This window comes from Capra hircus, chromosome 6, assembly GCF_001704415.2.
Source record: "Capra hircus breed San Clemente chromosome 6, ASM170441v1, whole genome shotgun sequence".
In the NCBI taxonomy this organism is placed as follows: Eukaryota; Metazoa; Chordata; class Mammalia; order Artiodactyla; family Bovidae; genus Capra; species Capra hircus.
The window spans coordinates 22,397,818-22,415,270 of NC_030813.1; the positions used below are offsets into that span (position 1 = coordinate 22,397,818).

At 38.7% G+C, this 17,453-nt stretch overlaps 1 protein-coding gene across 1 annotated transcript in view; it reads left to right on the forward strand.

Annotated features, from left to right (window-relative positions):
- The window catches only part of MANBA (mannosidase beta), a 119,602-nt gene that overhangs the window by 54,175 nt on the left and 47,974 nt on the right, over positions 1 to 17,453 (forward strand). The window contains 3 exon segments of the mRNA NM_001285691.1: positions 5,717 to 5,834; positions 7,685 to 7,771; positions 11,253 to 11,420. Of these exon segments, the coding sequence (NP_001272620.1) occupies positions 5,717 to 5,834; positions 7,685 to 7,771; positions 11,253 to 11,420 (373 nt within the window).

The window sequence follows — 17,453 nt, forward strand, 5'->3', positions numbered from 1 at the left end:
CAGTCCTTCCAGTGAACGCCCAGGACTGATTTCCTTTAGAATGGACTGGTTGGATCTCCTTGCAATCCAAGGAACTCTCAAGAGTCTTCTCCAACACCACAGTTCAAAAGCATCAGTTCTTCGGCGCTCAGCTTTCTTTATAGTCCAACTCTCACATCCATACATGACTACTAGAAAAACCATAGCCTTGACTAGCTGGACCTTTGTTGGCAAAGTAATGTCTCTGCTTTTTAATATGCTGTCTAGGTTGGTCATAACTTTCCTTCCAAGGAGTAAGCGTCTTTTATTTATTTTATTTTTTATTATATATTTTTTTTTTGGTTAAGTAAAATTTATTATTAAAGTCAGTTTCAACTTTCTACCTTTTTTTTTTGGCTTTTCTTTTTTTTGCATTTTTATTTTTTATTTTTTTATTTTTTTAATTTAAAAATCTTTAATTCTTACATGCGTTCCCAAACATGAACCCCCCTCCCACCTCCCTCCCCATAACATCTCTCTGGATCATCCCCATGCACCAGCCCCAAGCATGCTGTATCCTGCGTCAGACATAGACTGGCGATTCGATTCTTACATGATAGTATACATGTTAGAATGCCATTCTCCCAAATCATCCCACCCTCTCCCTCTCCCTCTGAGTCCAAATGTCCGTTATACACATCTGTGTCTTTTTTGCTGTCTTGCATACAGGGTCATCATTGCCATCTTTCTAAATTCCATATATATGTGTTAGTATACTGTATTGGTGTTTTTCTTTCTGGCTTACTTCACTCTGTATAATTGGCTCCAGTTTCATCCATCTCATCAGAACTGATTCAAATGAATTCTTTTTAATGCCTGAGTAATACTCCATTGTGTATATATACCACAGCTTTCTTATCCATTCATCTGCTGATGGACATCTAGGTTGTTTCCATGTCCTGGCTATTATAAACAGTGCTGCGATGAACATTGGGGTACATGTGTCTCTTTCAATTCTGGTTTCCTTGGTGTGTATGCCCAGCAGTGGGATTGCTGGGTCATAAGGTAGTTCTATTTGCAATTTTTTAAGGAATTTCCACACTGTTCTCCATAGTGGCTGTACTAGTTTGCATTCCCACCAACAGTGTAAGAGGGTTCCCTTTTCTCGACACCCTCTCCAGCATTTATTGCTTGCAGATTTTTGGATCTCAGACATTCTGACTGGTGTGAAGTGGTACCTCATTGTGGTTTTGATTTGCATTTCTCTAATAATGAGTGATGTTGAGCATCTTTTCATGTGTTTGTTAGCCATCCGTATGTCTTCTTTGGAGAAATGTCTATTTAGTTCTTTGGCCCATTTTTTTATTGGGTCGTTTATTTTTCTGGAATTGAGCTGCATAAGTTGCTTGTATATTTTTGAGATTAGTTGTTTGTCAGTTGCTTCATTTGCTATTATTTTCTCCCATTCAGAAGGCTGTCTTTTCACCTTGCTTATATTTTCCTTTGTTGTGCAGAAGCTTTTAATTTTATTTAGATCCCATTTGTTTATTTTTGCTTTTATTTCCAGACTTCTGGGAGGTGGATCATAGAGGATCCTGCTGTGATTTATGTCTGAGAGTGTTTTGCCTATGTTCTCCTCTAGGAGTTTTATAGTTTCTGGTCTTACATTTAGATCTTTAATCCATTTTGAGTTTATTTTTGTGTGGGGTGTTAGAAAGTGATCTAGTTTCATTCTTTTACAAGTGGTTGACCAGTTTTCCCAGCACCACTTGTTAAAGAGATTGTCTTTACTCCATTGTATATTCTTGCCTCCTTTGTCAAAGATAAGGTGTCCATAGGTGTGTGGATCTATCTCTGGGCTTTCTATTTTGTTCCATTGATCTATATGTCTGTCTTTGTGCCAGTACCATACTGTTTTGATGACTGTGGCTTTGTAGTAGAGCCTGAAGTCAGGCAAGTTGATTCCTCCAGTTCCATTCTTATTTCTCAAGATTGCTTTGGCAATGCGAGGTTTTTTGTATTTCCATACAAATCTTGAAATTATTTGTTCTAATTCTGTGAAAAATATGGCTGGTAGCTTGATAGGGATTGCATTGAATTTGTAAATAGCTTTGGGTAGTATACTCATTTTAACTATATTGATTCTTCCAATCCATGAACATGGTATATTTCTCCATCTATTAGTGTCCTCTTAGATTTCTTTCATCAGTGTTTTATAGTTTTCTATATATAGGTCTTTAGTTTCTTTAGGTAGATATATACCTAAGTATTTTATTCTTTTCATTGCAATGGTGAATGGAATTGTTTCCTTAATTTCTTTTTCTACTTTCTCATTATTCGTGTATAGGAATGCAAGGGATTTCTGTGTGTTGATTTTATATCCTGTAACTTTACTATATTCATTGATTAGCTCTAGTAATTTTCTGGTGGATTCTTTAGGGTTTTCCATGTAGAGGATCATGTCATCTGCAAACAGTGAGAGTTTTACTTCTTCTTTTCTAATTTGGATTCCTTTTATTTCTTTTTCTGCTCTGATTGCTGTGGCCAAAACTTCCAGAACTATGTTGAATAGTAGCAGTGAAAGTGGGCACCCTTGTCTTGTTCCTGACTTTAGGGGAAATGCTTTCAATTTTTCACCATTGAGGATAATGTTTGCTGTGGGTTTGTCATATATAGCTTTTATTATGTTGAGGTATGTTCCTTCTGTTCCTGCTTTCTGGAGAGTTTTTATCATAAATGGATGTTGAATTTTGTCAAAGGCCTTCTCTGCATCTATTGAGATAATCATATGGCTTTTATTTTTCAATTTGTTAATGTAGTGAATTACATTGATTGATTTGTGGATATTGAAGAATCCTTGCATCCCTGGGATAAAGCCCACTTGGTCATGGTGTATGATCTTTTTAATGTGTTGTTGGATTCTGATTGCTAGAATTTTGTTGAGGATTTTTGCATCTATGTTCATCAGTGATATTGGCCTGTAGTTTTCTTTTTTTGTGACATCTTTGTCAGGTTTTGGTATTAGGGTGATGGTGGCCTCATAGAATGAGTTTGGAAGTTTACCTTCCTCTGCAATTTTCTGGAAGAGTTTGAGGAGGATAGGTGTTAGCTCTTCTCGAAATTTTTGGCAGAATTCAGCTGTGAAGCTGTGTGGACCTGGGCTTTTGTTTGCTGGAAGATTTCTGATTACAGTTTCAATTTCCATGCTTGTGATGGGTCTGTTAAGATTTTCTATTTCTTCCTGGTTCAGTTTTGGAAAATTGTACTTTTCTAAGAATTTGTCCATGTCTTCCACATTGTCCATTTTATTGGCATACAACTGCTGATAGTAGCCTCTTATGATCCTTTGTATTTCTGTGTTGTCTGTTGTGATCTCTCCATTTTCATTTCTAATTTTATTGATTTGATTTTTCTCTCTTTGCTTCTTGATGAGTCTGGCTAATGGTTTGTCAATTTTATTTATCCTTTCAAAGAACCAGCTTTTGGCTTTGTTGATTTTTGCTATGGTCTCTTTTGTTTCTTTTGCATTTATTTCTGCCCTAATTTTTAAGATTTCTTTCCTTCTGCTAACTCTGGGGTTCTCCAATTCTTCCTTTTCTAGTTGCTTTAGGTGTAGAGTTAGGTTATTTACTTGACTTTCTTCTTGTTTCTTGAGGTATGCCTGTATTGCTATGAACTTTCCTCTTAGCATTGCTTTTATAGTGTCCCACAGGTTTTGGGTTGTTGTGTTTTCATTTTCATTAGTTTCTATGCATATTTTGATTTCTTTTTTGATTTCTTCTGTGATTTCTTTTTTGATTTCTTCTGTGAGTTTCTTTTTTGATTTCTTCTGGGAAGCGTCTTTTAATTTCATGGCTGCAATCACATCTACAGTGATTTTGAAGTGAAGTGAAGTGAAGTGAAGTCTCTCAGTCGTGTCCGACTCTTTGTGACCCCATGGACTGTAGCCTACCAGGCTCCTCCATCCATGGGATTTTCCAGGCAAGAGTACTGGAGTGAGTTGCCATTTCCTTCTCCAGAGGATCTTACCGACCCAGGGATTGAACCCAGGTCTCCCGCATTGCAGGCAGACGTTTTACCATCTGAGCCACAAGGGAAGTCCTTGTGATTTTAGAGCCCCCCAAAATAAAGTCTGCCACTGTGTCCACTGTTTCCCCATCTATTTGCCATGAATTGATGGACTTACTTATATTATACAAATACACATTGAGGTATATTATGTTTAGAATGTAGATGTGGTTGGTATATGTAAACTCTAATTTTGCCAAAAGTTGTATTTATAGTAATATCCTTTTACTTTAAAATGTGTAATATTTTTGAATTTCATATGAAAATAAAATCATTCTCCAGATAGGGCATGGAAAATTTGCTGTCTCCTGTCCACCCTGGTGGCTCAGATGCATTTACCTGCAATGCAAGAGGCCCCGGTTTGATCCCTGGGTTGGGAAGACCCCCTGGAGTGCATGCATGCTAAGTCGCTTCAGTCGCGTCCGACTCTTTGTGACCCCATGGACTGTAGTGCAGCAGGCTCCTCTGTCCATGGAATTCTCCAGGCAAGAATACTGGAATGGACTGCAATGCCCTTCTCCAGAGGATCTTTCTAACCCAGGGATTGAACCCAGGGATTGTCTCTTTCATCTCCTGCAGTGGCAGAGGGTTCTTTACCACTAGCACCACCTGGGAAGCTCTCCTGCAGTAGGAAATGGCAACCCACTTCAATATTCTTGCCTGGAGAATCCCATGGACAGAGGAGCCTGGTGGGCTACAGTCCATGGGGTTGCAAAGAGTCAGACACGACTGAGCGACTAACACTTTCACTCCACTCCCAGTAGGTTTTGGTGGCGACTGTACAGCACAACCGGGTCAGTTAGTGAACCTGCCCATGGGCGTCTTTGCTAGGAGCACAGTGCTCTGGGCCCATGGTCTTCCTGTTATTGGACTTTTTCCTTCCCTTCTGGGTGCTGTTCTGGAAATGGAAGGTACATGCTGTCAAGGTGGATGCAAATTTCTCAGCTTTCCTGAAGGTGATGTAAATAGGAATTAGAGCAGGAAGGAAATTTGCTAGATAAGGAGGTACTGGACTGGAGGAATTGTTTAAAAAAAAAAAAAAAGGATGAGGGTGAGCTAGAAACTAATATTCAAACTCTGATTTTTGTCTTACAGTTTGAAATGGTTATATAAAATGAACACATAGTTTCTAAGGTTTACAACAGGAATAACTTTAAGACAAAAATTTAATTTTAAAAAGTGTAATAGCGTGACTGAAAATTGAGAAGGCAGAGAAAAGATATCACTCGTAATTTTTCTACGTTTATTTTTATGTGGTTACAGTTAGAAAGTGAAGTGAAAGTGTTAGTCGCTCAGTCATGTCCAACTCATTGTGACCGCATGGACTGTAGCCTGCAGGAGCCTCTGTCCATGGAATTCTCCAGACAAGAATACTGGAGTGGGATGCCATTCCCTTCTCCAGGGTATCTTCCCAACCCAAGGCTTAAACCTGGATGTCCTGCATTGTAAATGGATTCTCTACCATCTGAGCTATAAGGGAAGTCAATTGCAATTATAGTTAATGTGTATATAATTTTGTCTCATCTTCTTCATGGTGCATTGTATCCAAACCATCATAATTAAAATGTGTTCTTCTAACAGTTATTTGAAATGTGTTTATCAACCACAGCATATTTCTTAAAATTTTGTTCTTTTTTTTAATGTTCCCAAGATTTTAAATTAGCATTTGTTTTAAAATTTTTTTCTGTAGGTTACGGCTCCTTTTGCAGTCTGTTGTGGATGCTAACATGAATGCTCTCCGGGTTTGGGGAGGAGGAATTTATGAGCAGGATGAATTCTACGAACTCTGTGATGAACTAGGAATAATGGTACGTAGCTGACAGCTCACCATTTTGTTGATATGTTACCATATCCTCAGTTTGACCTCCAGTGTTCTAAGTGGGTGATATTGCCCATTCCTTTGTTTTTTTTTTTTTTTGTTGTGGTATAGTTTATTTACCATATTGTGCTAGTTTCAGGTATACAACAAAGTGATTCAGTTATGCATTTATATGTATATTCTTTTCCATTACGGTTTATTACAGGATATTGAATAAAGTTCCCTTTGTTATGCAGTAGGTCCTTGTTATCTATTTGATATGTAATAGTTTGTATTTGCTAATCCTAAACTCCTAATTTATCCCTCCCCACCTCCTTCCCCTTTGATAACCATAAGTTTGTTTTCTATGTCTGTGTTTCTTAAATTCATTTGTGTCATACTTTAGATTCCACATATAAGTGGTATCATAGCCCATTCCTTCTTTTCTCAGAGCCAAGAATGATGTTCCACTTTTTTTTTTTGGCAGAGAAATAAATGCCATCTAGCAAACCCAGAGCCATAATTGATAGCAAATATCATAATTATTTGATTATTTTAAAATAATAGACATTCTGCATATTGGTTATATCTAAGCATATATCTGTAGTTTCTTTGTAACTCTCTTTGTGATAAGAGGTTAAGCATAGAAAGGAAAGTAAAATATTAAAAAATTTTAACTTTAAGGAGATCTAACAAGACCTAGAGAGAAGAAAATGATTACATTTTAAAAGGTGTGCTTAAAAAAAAAAAAAAGATGTGCTTAATACTGTCATTAAGTACCTCTGAACATAGTTTGCATTGGTGAGGGTTAAGCAAAGGAAATATGTTCTTTTAATTCGAGTCTTACAGTTCTAAAATATAAAGCACTTCATAGAAGAGTAGTAATTTTAATAATATTGATAATGCCGATGGTCATGATGTGTCAATATTCTGTAATATTCCGGACATTGTTCTCAGTGCTCTGCATTTATTATTTTATTTCATCTTCATGCCCACCATATGAGGTAATTACTGCTGTTCTCTATCCCCCTTTTACTGGCATGTGGAGAGGTTAACTTTCCCAAACTCACACAGTGGGTATATGGTGGAACTGAAGTTCTGACTCAGGCCAACAGATATGGCGCTGTGCTCTAAACCATGCTCCTTGTGGCCTCCCTGAAGGGTGCATCCTGAGTCCTGCCTGGTACTTTGCAACCTGTGGACTGTAGTCCACCAAGCTCCTCTGTCCATGGGATTCTCCAGGCAAGAATACTGGAGTATGTTGCAATTTCTTACTCCAGGGGATCCTCCCAACCCAGGGATCAAACCCATTTCTCTTACCATCTCCTGCATGAGCAGCTGAATTCCTTACCACTAGCGCCACCTGGGAAACCCAGTTGCACTTACGTGGTTTCCTCTCTAAAATGTCCATAAAGTGATCCTTGTGGCCATGAAAAGTTAATTCTTTGATTTTTTTTTTTTTTTAAAGTACGTTTCTTAACAGTCTGGGCCATTTCTCAAAACCAAATTCCTGGTGAAAATTAGAATGAATTAGAAATGAGGAGAGGTTGGGAGAAATGTTTACTGAATTTCATATTCTCCACAACACAAGCAGTATTTCCTTATTTGAATTTTTTTTTTTTTTTAAACTTTTCTGCCCACCTAACATCTTCTCTTCTCAGGTTTCCCTACAGTTCTGGCGATTTTGTAAAGTGCCTTTCCTAGTGCGTCACGCCTTGTGCTGCTAAAATGGTCACACACATCAGGCTAAGTTGATTTTCGTTTACATGAAAGATAATGCCCAAGGGTTAGGACAAAGAATTTCCTTCTGTGCAGTGAAATCTATGGAAGTACTCTATTGCCTCTCATTTGATTTGCTAGATTTGGCAGGATTTTATGTTTGCCTGTGCACTTTACCCAACCGATGAGGATTTCATGGACTCCGTGAGAGAAGAAGTCACTCACCAGGTATGTCATTACATAATATTCCAAGAAGAAGTAAAGCCTTAAGTTTCAGTTTTGCCTTTTGTTAAACCTGTCCTTGTTTTTCTTGTTTTAAATTCCATTGAAGTATAGCTGATTTACAATGCTGTGTTTAATTTCTTCTGTTTCTTTTTGTTCTCTTTATTAAATCCCATGGGGAAAAAAAATCAGCCAGGTGATTGGATGGAATCGCTCAAGGAGTCAGTCTCATGGTTCTAATTCCACTTATTGGTGGATGACTGTCAGATTTATTCCTGGCCCTGAGTTCTCTGCTGGATTCCTGGTTCTTATTATCCAGCTCCCTGCTTGGTACCCCTACCTGAAGGTGTAATAGGAATCTCAAATGTAACATGTCTAAACCAAACTTATATTACCTTCCCCAGACTTGCTTTTCTTGCTGGGTTCCCCACCTCAATAAATGGCAATACCAGTCTTTGAATTTCTCAGGCCAAAAATTTTGATTCTTAACTCCTTGATTTCTGTTGCATTCCACATATAAATACCTTATATTTATAGATCTATAAATGAAAAGAAATGATTGTATCCTAACTCTATTCACTGAAAAATCTTAAAAACAGTGAACAGCCTAGTCAGATTGAGCATCCTTGTATTGAAATAGTCTTTCCAGCTGAGAGAAGGGTTCTTAAAGAAATGGCTGGTTCCAGGTCTGGAACAGGAGATATACTAGATGATGCTGGAATATTTTGGCATACAAATAATAAGGAAGCTATTAAAGAAATGTGAAAAGAACGTTGATGAGACTGACCGACCAAAAGTGGGACAATTTGAAATTCAGTAAGGATAAGAATGTCAGTGGATCGAAATCCACCGAGTATGTTAAAATCTGTAAGTTCATTATTGGTGTCTGTGAATGTATATTTGTGGGGAAAACCAAAAGAAATGCAAAAAATATGACACTCAAGTTAGTGGTTACTTTTGGAAGGAAAGAAGGACTAGGATTAGGAAGGGGTACGTGAGGGCGCCTGGGGTGTGGTGAAGTTTCCTTAGTCTGGATGATGTTGCAAGTGTGATTGCCTTATAATAATAATTCACTGTGTCATAGTTGGTTTTCTGTGCCTGTTTTTCCTTAAGTTTAGCAAGTGGGCATTGAATCATCCCTTACTCAGAGCCCTCTAGATACAGTTAAAGGATCCTCACCACGCTCTGTCTTGTCTCTGCCTGTCTCCCCAGCCTCGTTAGATACCATATTCCCCGTGCTTTCCCTGACCTGGAATGCCTTGCCTATTACCCTCCCCTGTGATGATCTCAGTTGTTCTTTTTCTGACTCGTCTTACCTTGGGCATGACTCTCTGGGAAGAAACTTTCTATGTCTGCAAGTCTAGGTTAGGTCATTTTCCCTTTGTGACATACATCACACTTGAAATTACTTGTTCAATGTTTTGTCACTCCATCAAGGTTGTAATCTCCCTGAGGCTTAGGGCAAGTTCCCCCATGACCCAGCTGTATTATTCATCCAATGTATAGGTGGATGGATGAATGAATAACTTTTAAATATTAATTGTAGTTATGTAGGTTGTAAACATTTCAGTTTTATTTTTAATTTTCTTTCACACAATTAAAATATATCTAAGCATTTTCAGTTCTTTTATGTATTATTAAAGAGAACTTTTTGTGCAGCGTTTATTAAAATTTTAAAGTAAAGCTCACCATAAAATTCTAGGTCAGTTTGAAGGGTGTGTGCAGCATAGAGTCACTGAAGTTTTTGTCTCTTCAGTATTTGTATTTTCATCAGTACCAAAAGCATGCCTGTCACAGTTGGTCATAGCCCTCTTTTACCTGTATATGAAAAATAAAAGTGAAAATTGCTCAGTTGTGTCTGACTCTTTGTGACCCCATGGACTATTCAGTCCGTGGTATTCTCCAGGCCAGAATACTGGAGTGGGTAGCCTTTCCCTTCTCCCGGGGATCTTCTCAACCCAGGGATCGAACCCAGGTCTCTTGCATTTCAGGTGGATTCTTTACCAGCTGAGCCACCAGGGAAGCCCAAGAATACTGGAGTGGGTAGCCCATCCCTTCTCCAGCAATCTTTCTGACTCAGGAATCGAACCGGGGTCTCCTGCATTGCAGGTAGATTCTTTACTAACTGAGCTATCAGGGAAGCTACCTTATAAACAGTATTTCCAGAGGCAAACAGGGAAATACTGTTTATAAGATTAGTTTAGAAAAAACACAAACTTTCACTTTTTAAATGATATATATCACTTTAAGGTATTCTTAATACATCTCTATTTTACATGTGGATTACTTAGCATATTGAATGGAGACCACAGTGAGAACATCATCTGAAACCCATCATGTAATCATCCATTCCAGTGCAAGAGAAGCTATGAATACCAATGAGGTTATATTGCTAAAACATGTTCCAAAAGAATTTCTCTTGACCATTGACTCACTCTGTTGTTCTCAAAGAGATTTAATTGTCCTCTTCTGCTGGGCTTATTTTCCAGTGGGTCAGAAGAACTGAATCCTTTCACCTCTAGGAAGGGCTGGCCTACAGTGAGCCCAGATCATGAAGGGTTTTCAGATTCCTCAATTTCTTTTTCTGTATTTAGTTATATTCAGTGACTTAACCTTAGTTGATTTCTTAAGACATTGCTGTTCATCCACTAAGTCATGTCCAACACTTTGCAACCCCATGGACTGCAGCATGCTAGACTTCCCTGTCCTTCACCATCTCCCAGAGTTTGCTCAAACTCATGTACATTGAGTCAACGATACCATCCAGCCATCTCATCCTCTATCGTCCCCTTCTCCTCCTGCCCCCAATCCTTCCCAGCATCAGGGTCTTTTCCGATGAGCCAGCTCTTCCCATCAAGTGACTACAATCTTAAGATATGACATAGTTATTTCAGAGGACAGACTCTTGATGTCTTAATCTTTTTTCCTTTAGAATGTTCATGTCTTTGCAAATTCCATCATCTCTTGTGGGACTCACTTGCTTTGTAAAGCCCTCTCTGCCTGTCCTGATGGTTTTCTGATCTTGCTGCAGACTGTGTGGGACTTCGGTCCCCCTCTCAGCAGTAGAGCTTGTTCTGTCTTATTTGTTTCTTCCTCAAAAACTCCAACTTGCTTTTGAGAAACTAACCTCTGTAATGTAATGTCTCTTGCCCTTTGTATTTCTTAGAACCTTTCTGTGGTGAGTCAGATAATCATGAGTTGATTTATTTTTCTCTTTTAGTAACAGGGATTATATTTCATCAGTTTTTATAAAAGAGAAGAAGAACCGTATTTTATCAATGTTTATAAAATGCAGATAAAAAGAATGTCAGAGGTTTCTTAAAATGTCTTCCCACATGTAACATTACTGCTCATTTTCTGATGAGTTTTCTGACATGTAAAAATATACAGGCAGAAAGGCAATGGCTATAATTTTATGAATAATTATAACTCTGAGCCTTTTAATGTTGAGCATTTGAAAATTGTTTTATGTTCGCTTCAATTTTAGGTCCGGAGACTGAAATCTCATCCCTCCATCATCACATGGAGTGGGAATAATGAAAATGAAGCGGCACTAATGATGGGTTGGTATGATACAAAGCCCGGCTATTTGCATACCTACATCAAGGACTACGTGACACTGTACGTGAAAAACATCCGAACGATCGTCTTAGAAGTAAGTTCATGGACTTCCCTGGTGGTCCGATCATTAAGATTCCATGCTTGTAGTGCAGGGGCTGCATGTTGGATCCCTGGCCGGGGAGCTGAGATTCTATATGCCTCTCAGTGTGACCAAAAACAATCTTTAAAAAAGCAGTGGAGTACCCAAACTCAGTGTGCCTCAGTGTAACACAGCTTAGTACATATGTAGCACTCAATGAATCCTTCTGTGTCATCCCAGTAGGAACTGGGATGTTGGGGAGAAAGAACCGATACAATGCTGTGCTCATGCTTGCCATGCCAGAAGTAATAAAATCTTCAAAGAAAAACAAAGTTCAGACATAGCTCAGAGATACTGTGGATTTGGTTCCCTATACCACAATAAAGAGAGTACTGCAGTAAACCTAGTCACATGAATTTTTGGTTTCCTAGTGTGTGTAAAAGTTATGTTCATACAGTGGTCTATGAAGTGTGCCATAGCATTATGTCTTAAGAATCAATGTACAGAACTTAATAAAACAATACCTTCTTGGTAAAAAATGATAACAATCACCTGGGCCTTCAGCAAGCTCTAATTTCTTTGCGGGTGGATGGTCTTGCCTTGATGTTGATGACTGTCAGCTAATCAGGATGGTGGTTGCTGAAGATTGTGTGATTGTGGCAGTTTCTGAAAATGAGACAATAAAGTTTGCCGCATCAATTGATTTCTGCCTTTTAGGAATTGTTTTTCCACAGCACATAAGGTTGTTTGATAGCATTTTACCCACAAGTAAAACTTTCAAAATTGGAATCAATCCTCTGAAACTCTGCCATTGCTTTATCATCTAAGCTTATGTGATATTCTAAATCCTTTGTTATCATTTCAATTGTCTCTATAGCATCTTCACTAGGAGTAGGTTCCATCTCAAGAAACCAACTTCTTTGCTCATCCATAGGAAGCAACTCCTTGTCCGCTTAGGTTTTATCGCAAGATTGAAGCCATTCCGTCACATCTTGAGGCTCCACTTCTAATTCTGATTCTCTTGCTATTTCCACCACATCTGCAGTTCCTTCCTCCACTGAAGTCTTGAACCCGAGTCTTTCATGAGGGCTGGAATCAACTTCCTCCAAACTCTCATCAGAATGTTGACATTTTGACTTCTTCCCATGATTTGTATATGTTCTTTCATGTCATCTAGAATGATGAATCCTTCCGAGAAGGTTTTCAATTGAGTTTACCCAGATCTGTCTGAAGAATTTCCATCTCTAGCCTTACAAAGGGTATTTCCTGAATAAGAAGACTTGAAAGTCAAAATTACTTCTTGATCCATGGCTGCAGAATGGGTGTTGTATTAGCAGGCATGAAGACAACACTAATCTCATTGCACATCTCCATCAGAGCGCTTGGGTGGCCAGGTGTGTTGTCAGTGAGTAGGAATCTTTCTTTCCTGGCAGTAGGCCTCAACAGTGGGCTTAACATATTTAGGAAACCATGTTGTAAACAGATGTGCTATCATCCACACTTTGTTGTGCCGTTGATAGAGCACAGCATACAGTAGATTGAATGTCATCCTAAAGGGACCTCAGATTTTTGGAATGGTAAGTGAGCATTGTGTGTTTGTGTGTGCGCGCACAAGTGTGTGCTCAGTCGTGTCTGACCCTTTGTGACACTATGGACTGTAGCCCACCAGGCTCCTCTGTCCATGGAAATTTCCAGGCAAGAACGCTGGAGTGGGTTGCCATTTCCTACTCCAGGGGATCTTCCCAACTTGAGACTCTCGTGTCTCCTGCATCAGCAGGCAGATTCTTTACCACTGCATCACCCACTGGTTTCAACTTAAAGCCACCAAGTACAGTAGCTCCCAACAAAAGAGTCGTCTTGTCTCTTGAAGCTTTGAAGCCAGCATTAACGTCTGCTCTCTAGCTGTTAAAGTCTCAGATGGCATTTCCTTCCAGTAAAAGGCTGTTTCATCTACCTTGAGCATTTGTTGTTTAATGTAGCCACTTTTTAAAATGATCTTAGCTAGATCTAGATAACTTGCTGCAGCTTCTACATCAAGCACTTGTTGCCTCACTTTGCACTCTTATGTTACGGAAATGGCTCCTTTCCTTAAGTCTCACGAACCAACCCCTGCTGGCTTCAGGCTCTTCTTCTGCAGCTTCCTCACCTCTCTCACTCTCAGCCTTCATAGAATTGAAGAGAATTAGGGCCCAGCTCTGGAATAGGCTTTGGCTTAAGAGAGTATGTGGCTGTTTTGATCTATCCAGAACTTCTCCATATCAGCAATAAGACTGTTTCATTTTCTTATCATTCATGTTTTCACTGAAGTAGCACTTTTAATTTTCTTCAAGAAGTCTTCCTTTGCATTCACAGCTTGGCTGGTGAATAGAAGTGAATAGGCCTCAGGGGAAAGAGGCCTGACTTTTGGTCTATCTTGCATTTTGACATGCCTTCCTCGCTAACTTGAATCATTTCTAGCTTTTAATTAAAGGAGAGGCATGTTCTCTTGATTTCACTTGAACACTTCCTTGGCCTAATTTCGATATTGTTGTGTCTCAGGGAACAGGGAGGCCTGAAGAGAATGGCTGGTTTCTTCAGTCCCTCATGGGGGAATGGCTGGCCAGTGGAGAGTCAGAACACCCACAACACTTAAGGATTACGTTTGCCATCTTACGTGGGTGGGGTTTGTGGCGTCCCAAAACAATTACAGTAATAACATCAAAGACGACTGATTACAGATCACTATAACAAGCATAATAATAGTTTAAAAGTTGGAGTTATTGTACAAATTACCAAAAGGTGACACAGATACAAAATGGGCAGATGCTGTTGGGAAATGGCACCGATAGACTTGCTGGAGGCACAGTTGCCCCAAACCTTCAATTGTAGTAAAAATGGGGGGCCTGTCCTGCCTTTTAAAAAAATTTATACACTTCAATATCCCATTAGATTTGCTTTGCCACCGAATGACTACCACAACAATTAGTAGATTAGCAATGGAAACTATAGAGAATCCCAATATTTGGTGGGAATGACAATTATGACACTAGCAGGGATATTTCAAGACATTCAAAATCTGAGACATGATATTGGTTTTCTAAGATATAATTCCTGTAAGCCTAAGGTCCTTGACTACTTACATACAGTCTAAGAAGAAATCTTCCTGTGAGCTTTAAAAGGAAAAAAATAAGACATAGAATGATCACATGTAACGTCACACAATTAACAAAACGTCCATGATAATAATCAGGAAAATCTGAATGAAAGATGTGATAATAGAACTTTTTGATGGATAGGATTTTTGAAAGTAGAAGAAATGATGCATTTGGAAATCACTTTATGATAAAGTGATTTGGCAGATATATATGCGATATATCCTCTACCACCCTGTGTAATTTTAAGTTGGATCATTGTTTAATTCACTTTAAATGTGATGTACTGATGCTTATACACTAGTATTAAGGGCATTATAATTCTTTGAATGATGTTTAATTTTCAAAATAGCAAAAGAAATTTTTTTGACAGATAAGAATGCAATTACCCAGCATTTAATCTTCCCTTTTTTGTTGTCTAAGATGAGGACAAAGTAAAATCATAGAAAATAAAACCAAATGTTTGGAAACATTTAACAAATATTTGCAGATTTATATTCCAATATCTACTGTGTACTTTCAGGTTTTAAGGCCGTCACTGAGTTTCATGACACTTTCAAATAGTAATGTTCGGTCACATATAGAGATTCATATCCAACCAAGTTTGCTTTGATACAGAGGCCTATAGCCTGATGAATGTAGGATGATGGAATTTTTCTAGAGATTTTGAGAGGGCATGGGTTTTCTGACTTAATTTGTAGGTAGATAGAGGAAATTTCTATTTATTGGCTACATTATTAAAGTAGGCTAATGTATTCTGTGATAACATAACCCCAAATTTCCATGGCTCAGAACAATGAAACTCAATTCTTCCATACGCTCCATGTCACTGGCAGAAAGGTTTTGCTTTTTATCACATAACATAAACTCGACTGTAGTTTTTAGTATATTTTCAGTATTTGCAACTATCATCGCTATCTAAAATATACTATATCTGTTAACACTGATTCCCGATTTCTGCTCCGCCTTCTCCCAGGCAAATGTTAATCTGCTTTCTTTCCCTATGGAGGTGCCTATTCTGGATGTTTCGTATAAGTAAAGTCACACAATAGGTAGTCTTTTGTGGCTGGCTCCTTTCACTTAGCAAAATATTTTAGTTTCATCCATGTTGTAGCATGTATCAGTACTTCATTGCTTTTTTATTGTCAAATAGCATTTTATTATATGGGTATCCCATATTTGTTTATCCATTAGTTGATGGGCATTTGTCTTATTTCCACTTGTTGGATATTTTAAAAAATTTTATTGAAGTATAGTGGTTTACAGTGTTGTGTTGATTTCTTCCATGTATCAAGACAACTCAGTTATATCTATAATATTTATGACTTTTCATATTCTCTTCCATATGGATTGTCATAGGGTCTTGAATACAGTTCCCATGTTATGCAGTAGGACATTATTGTTTATCCATCCTATCTATAATAGTTTGCTAATCTCAAACTCCTGTTCCTTTCCTCTCCTACCTCCCCTCCCGCCTGGCAACCACAAGTCTACTCTCTATATCTGTGAGTCTGTTTCTGCTTCATAGATATATCCATTTGTATTTTAGATTCCACGTATTAGTGATATAATGATATCTGTTTCTCTCTTTCTGACTTATTCCATTTAGTATGATAACCTCTAGGTTCCTAGTAAAAATGGTGTGCCTGTCATGCTTTTTTTTTTAATTGTTTACTCATTATTGGCTGTGCTGGGTCTTTGCTCTGCGGGCTTTCTCTAGTTGTGGAAAGTGGGGGCCACTCTTCCTTGGGGTGCACAGGTTTCTCAGTGTGGTGGCTTCTTTTGTTGCTGAGCACATGATCTAGGGCATGTGGGCTCAGCATTTGCGACCCTCAGACTCTAGACCACAGGCTTAGTACTCGTGGTGCACAGGCTTAGTTGCTCCGAGGTAGGTAAGATCTTCCCAGATCAGGGATGAAACCCATGTCCCTCACACTGGCAGACAGGCGCTCCACCATTGAGCCATCAGGGAAGCACTGTCATGCTTTTTAATGAAGTAGGATTTTAAGAATCTGTTTTAAAAACACAAGAGTTTGAATATTGATGTGTATTTTTCTGTACTTTTTTTTTTTAGTGGAGCCTAGTAATGCTGCAACATATGAAAGGATTCATGAATTGACTTCTTTGAGAATTAACCCGTCTGTGAAACTTACCACATGTACACCAATATTGCACTTTGAATCACAGGCTGTCATGAACTCTTTGGAGCCTATTCATGGATCCCCAAAGCTGAGAATGTCTGTATTAGATGACTTATTGACACACTGCTTCTTTCCCTCCCCCCGCCTTTTAGTTCTTTAAGGTACTAATATAGTGACTGTGCATGTGCGAAGTTACCTCAGTCATGCCCAACTCTTTGGGACCCTGTGGACTGTAGCCCACCAGGCTCCTCTGTCCATGGGATTCTCTAGGCAAGAGTACTGGAGTGGGTTGCCATGCCTTTCTCCAGGGGATCTTCCCGACCCAGGGATCAAAGCTGCATCTCTTATGTCTCCTCCATTAGCAGGCAGTTTCTTTACCAATAGTGCCACCTGGGAAGCCCCAATATAGTGACTACTGTGAATTAATTTTCTAATGATAAGCTAGTCATAAGTCAAGCTCTATTTAGTTATAATACCTTGTTCTTTTTCCCTGCTGAATTTGATTTGCTAAAATTTTGGTAGGATTTTAAAATTTATATTCCCAAGTAAAATTGGTCCCTGATAGCTCAGTGAGTAAAGAATCTGCCTGCAATTCAGGAGACACAAGAGATGCAGGTTCAATCCCTGGGTCAGGAAGATGCACTGGAGAAGGAAATGGCAACCCACTCCAGTATTCTTGCCTGGAAAACTGCATGGTCAGAGGAGCCTGGAAGTTTACAGTCCAAGGGGTCACAAAGAGTCAGACACAACTGAGCAATTAAACTTCCACCTGTTGC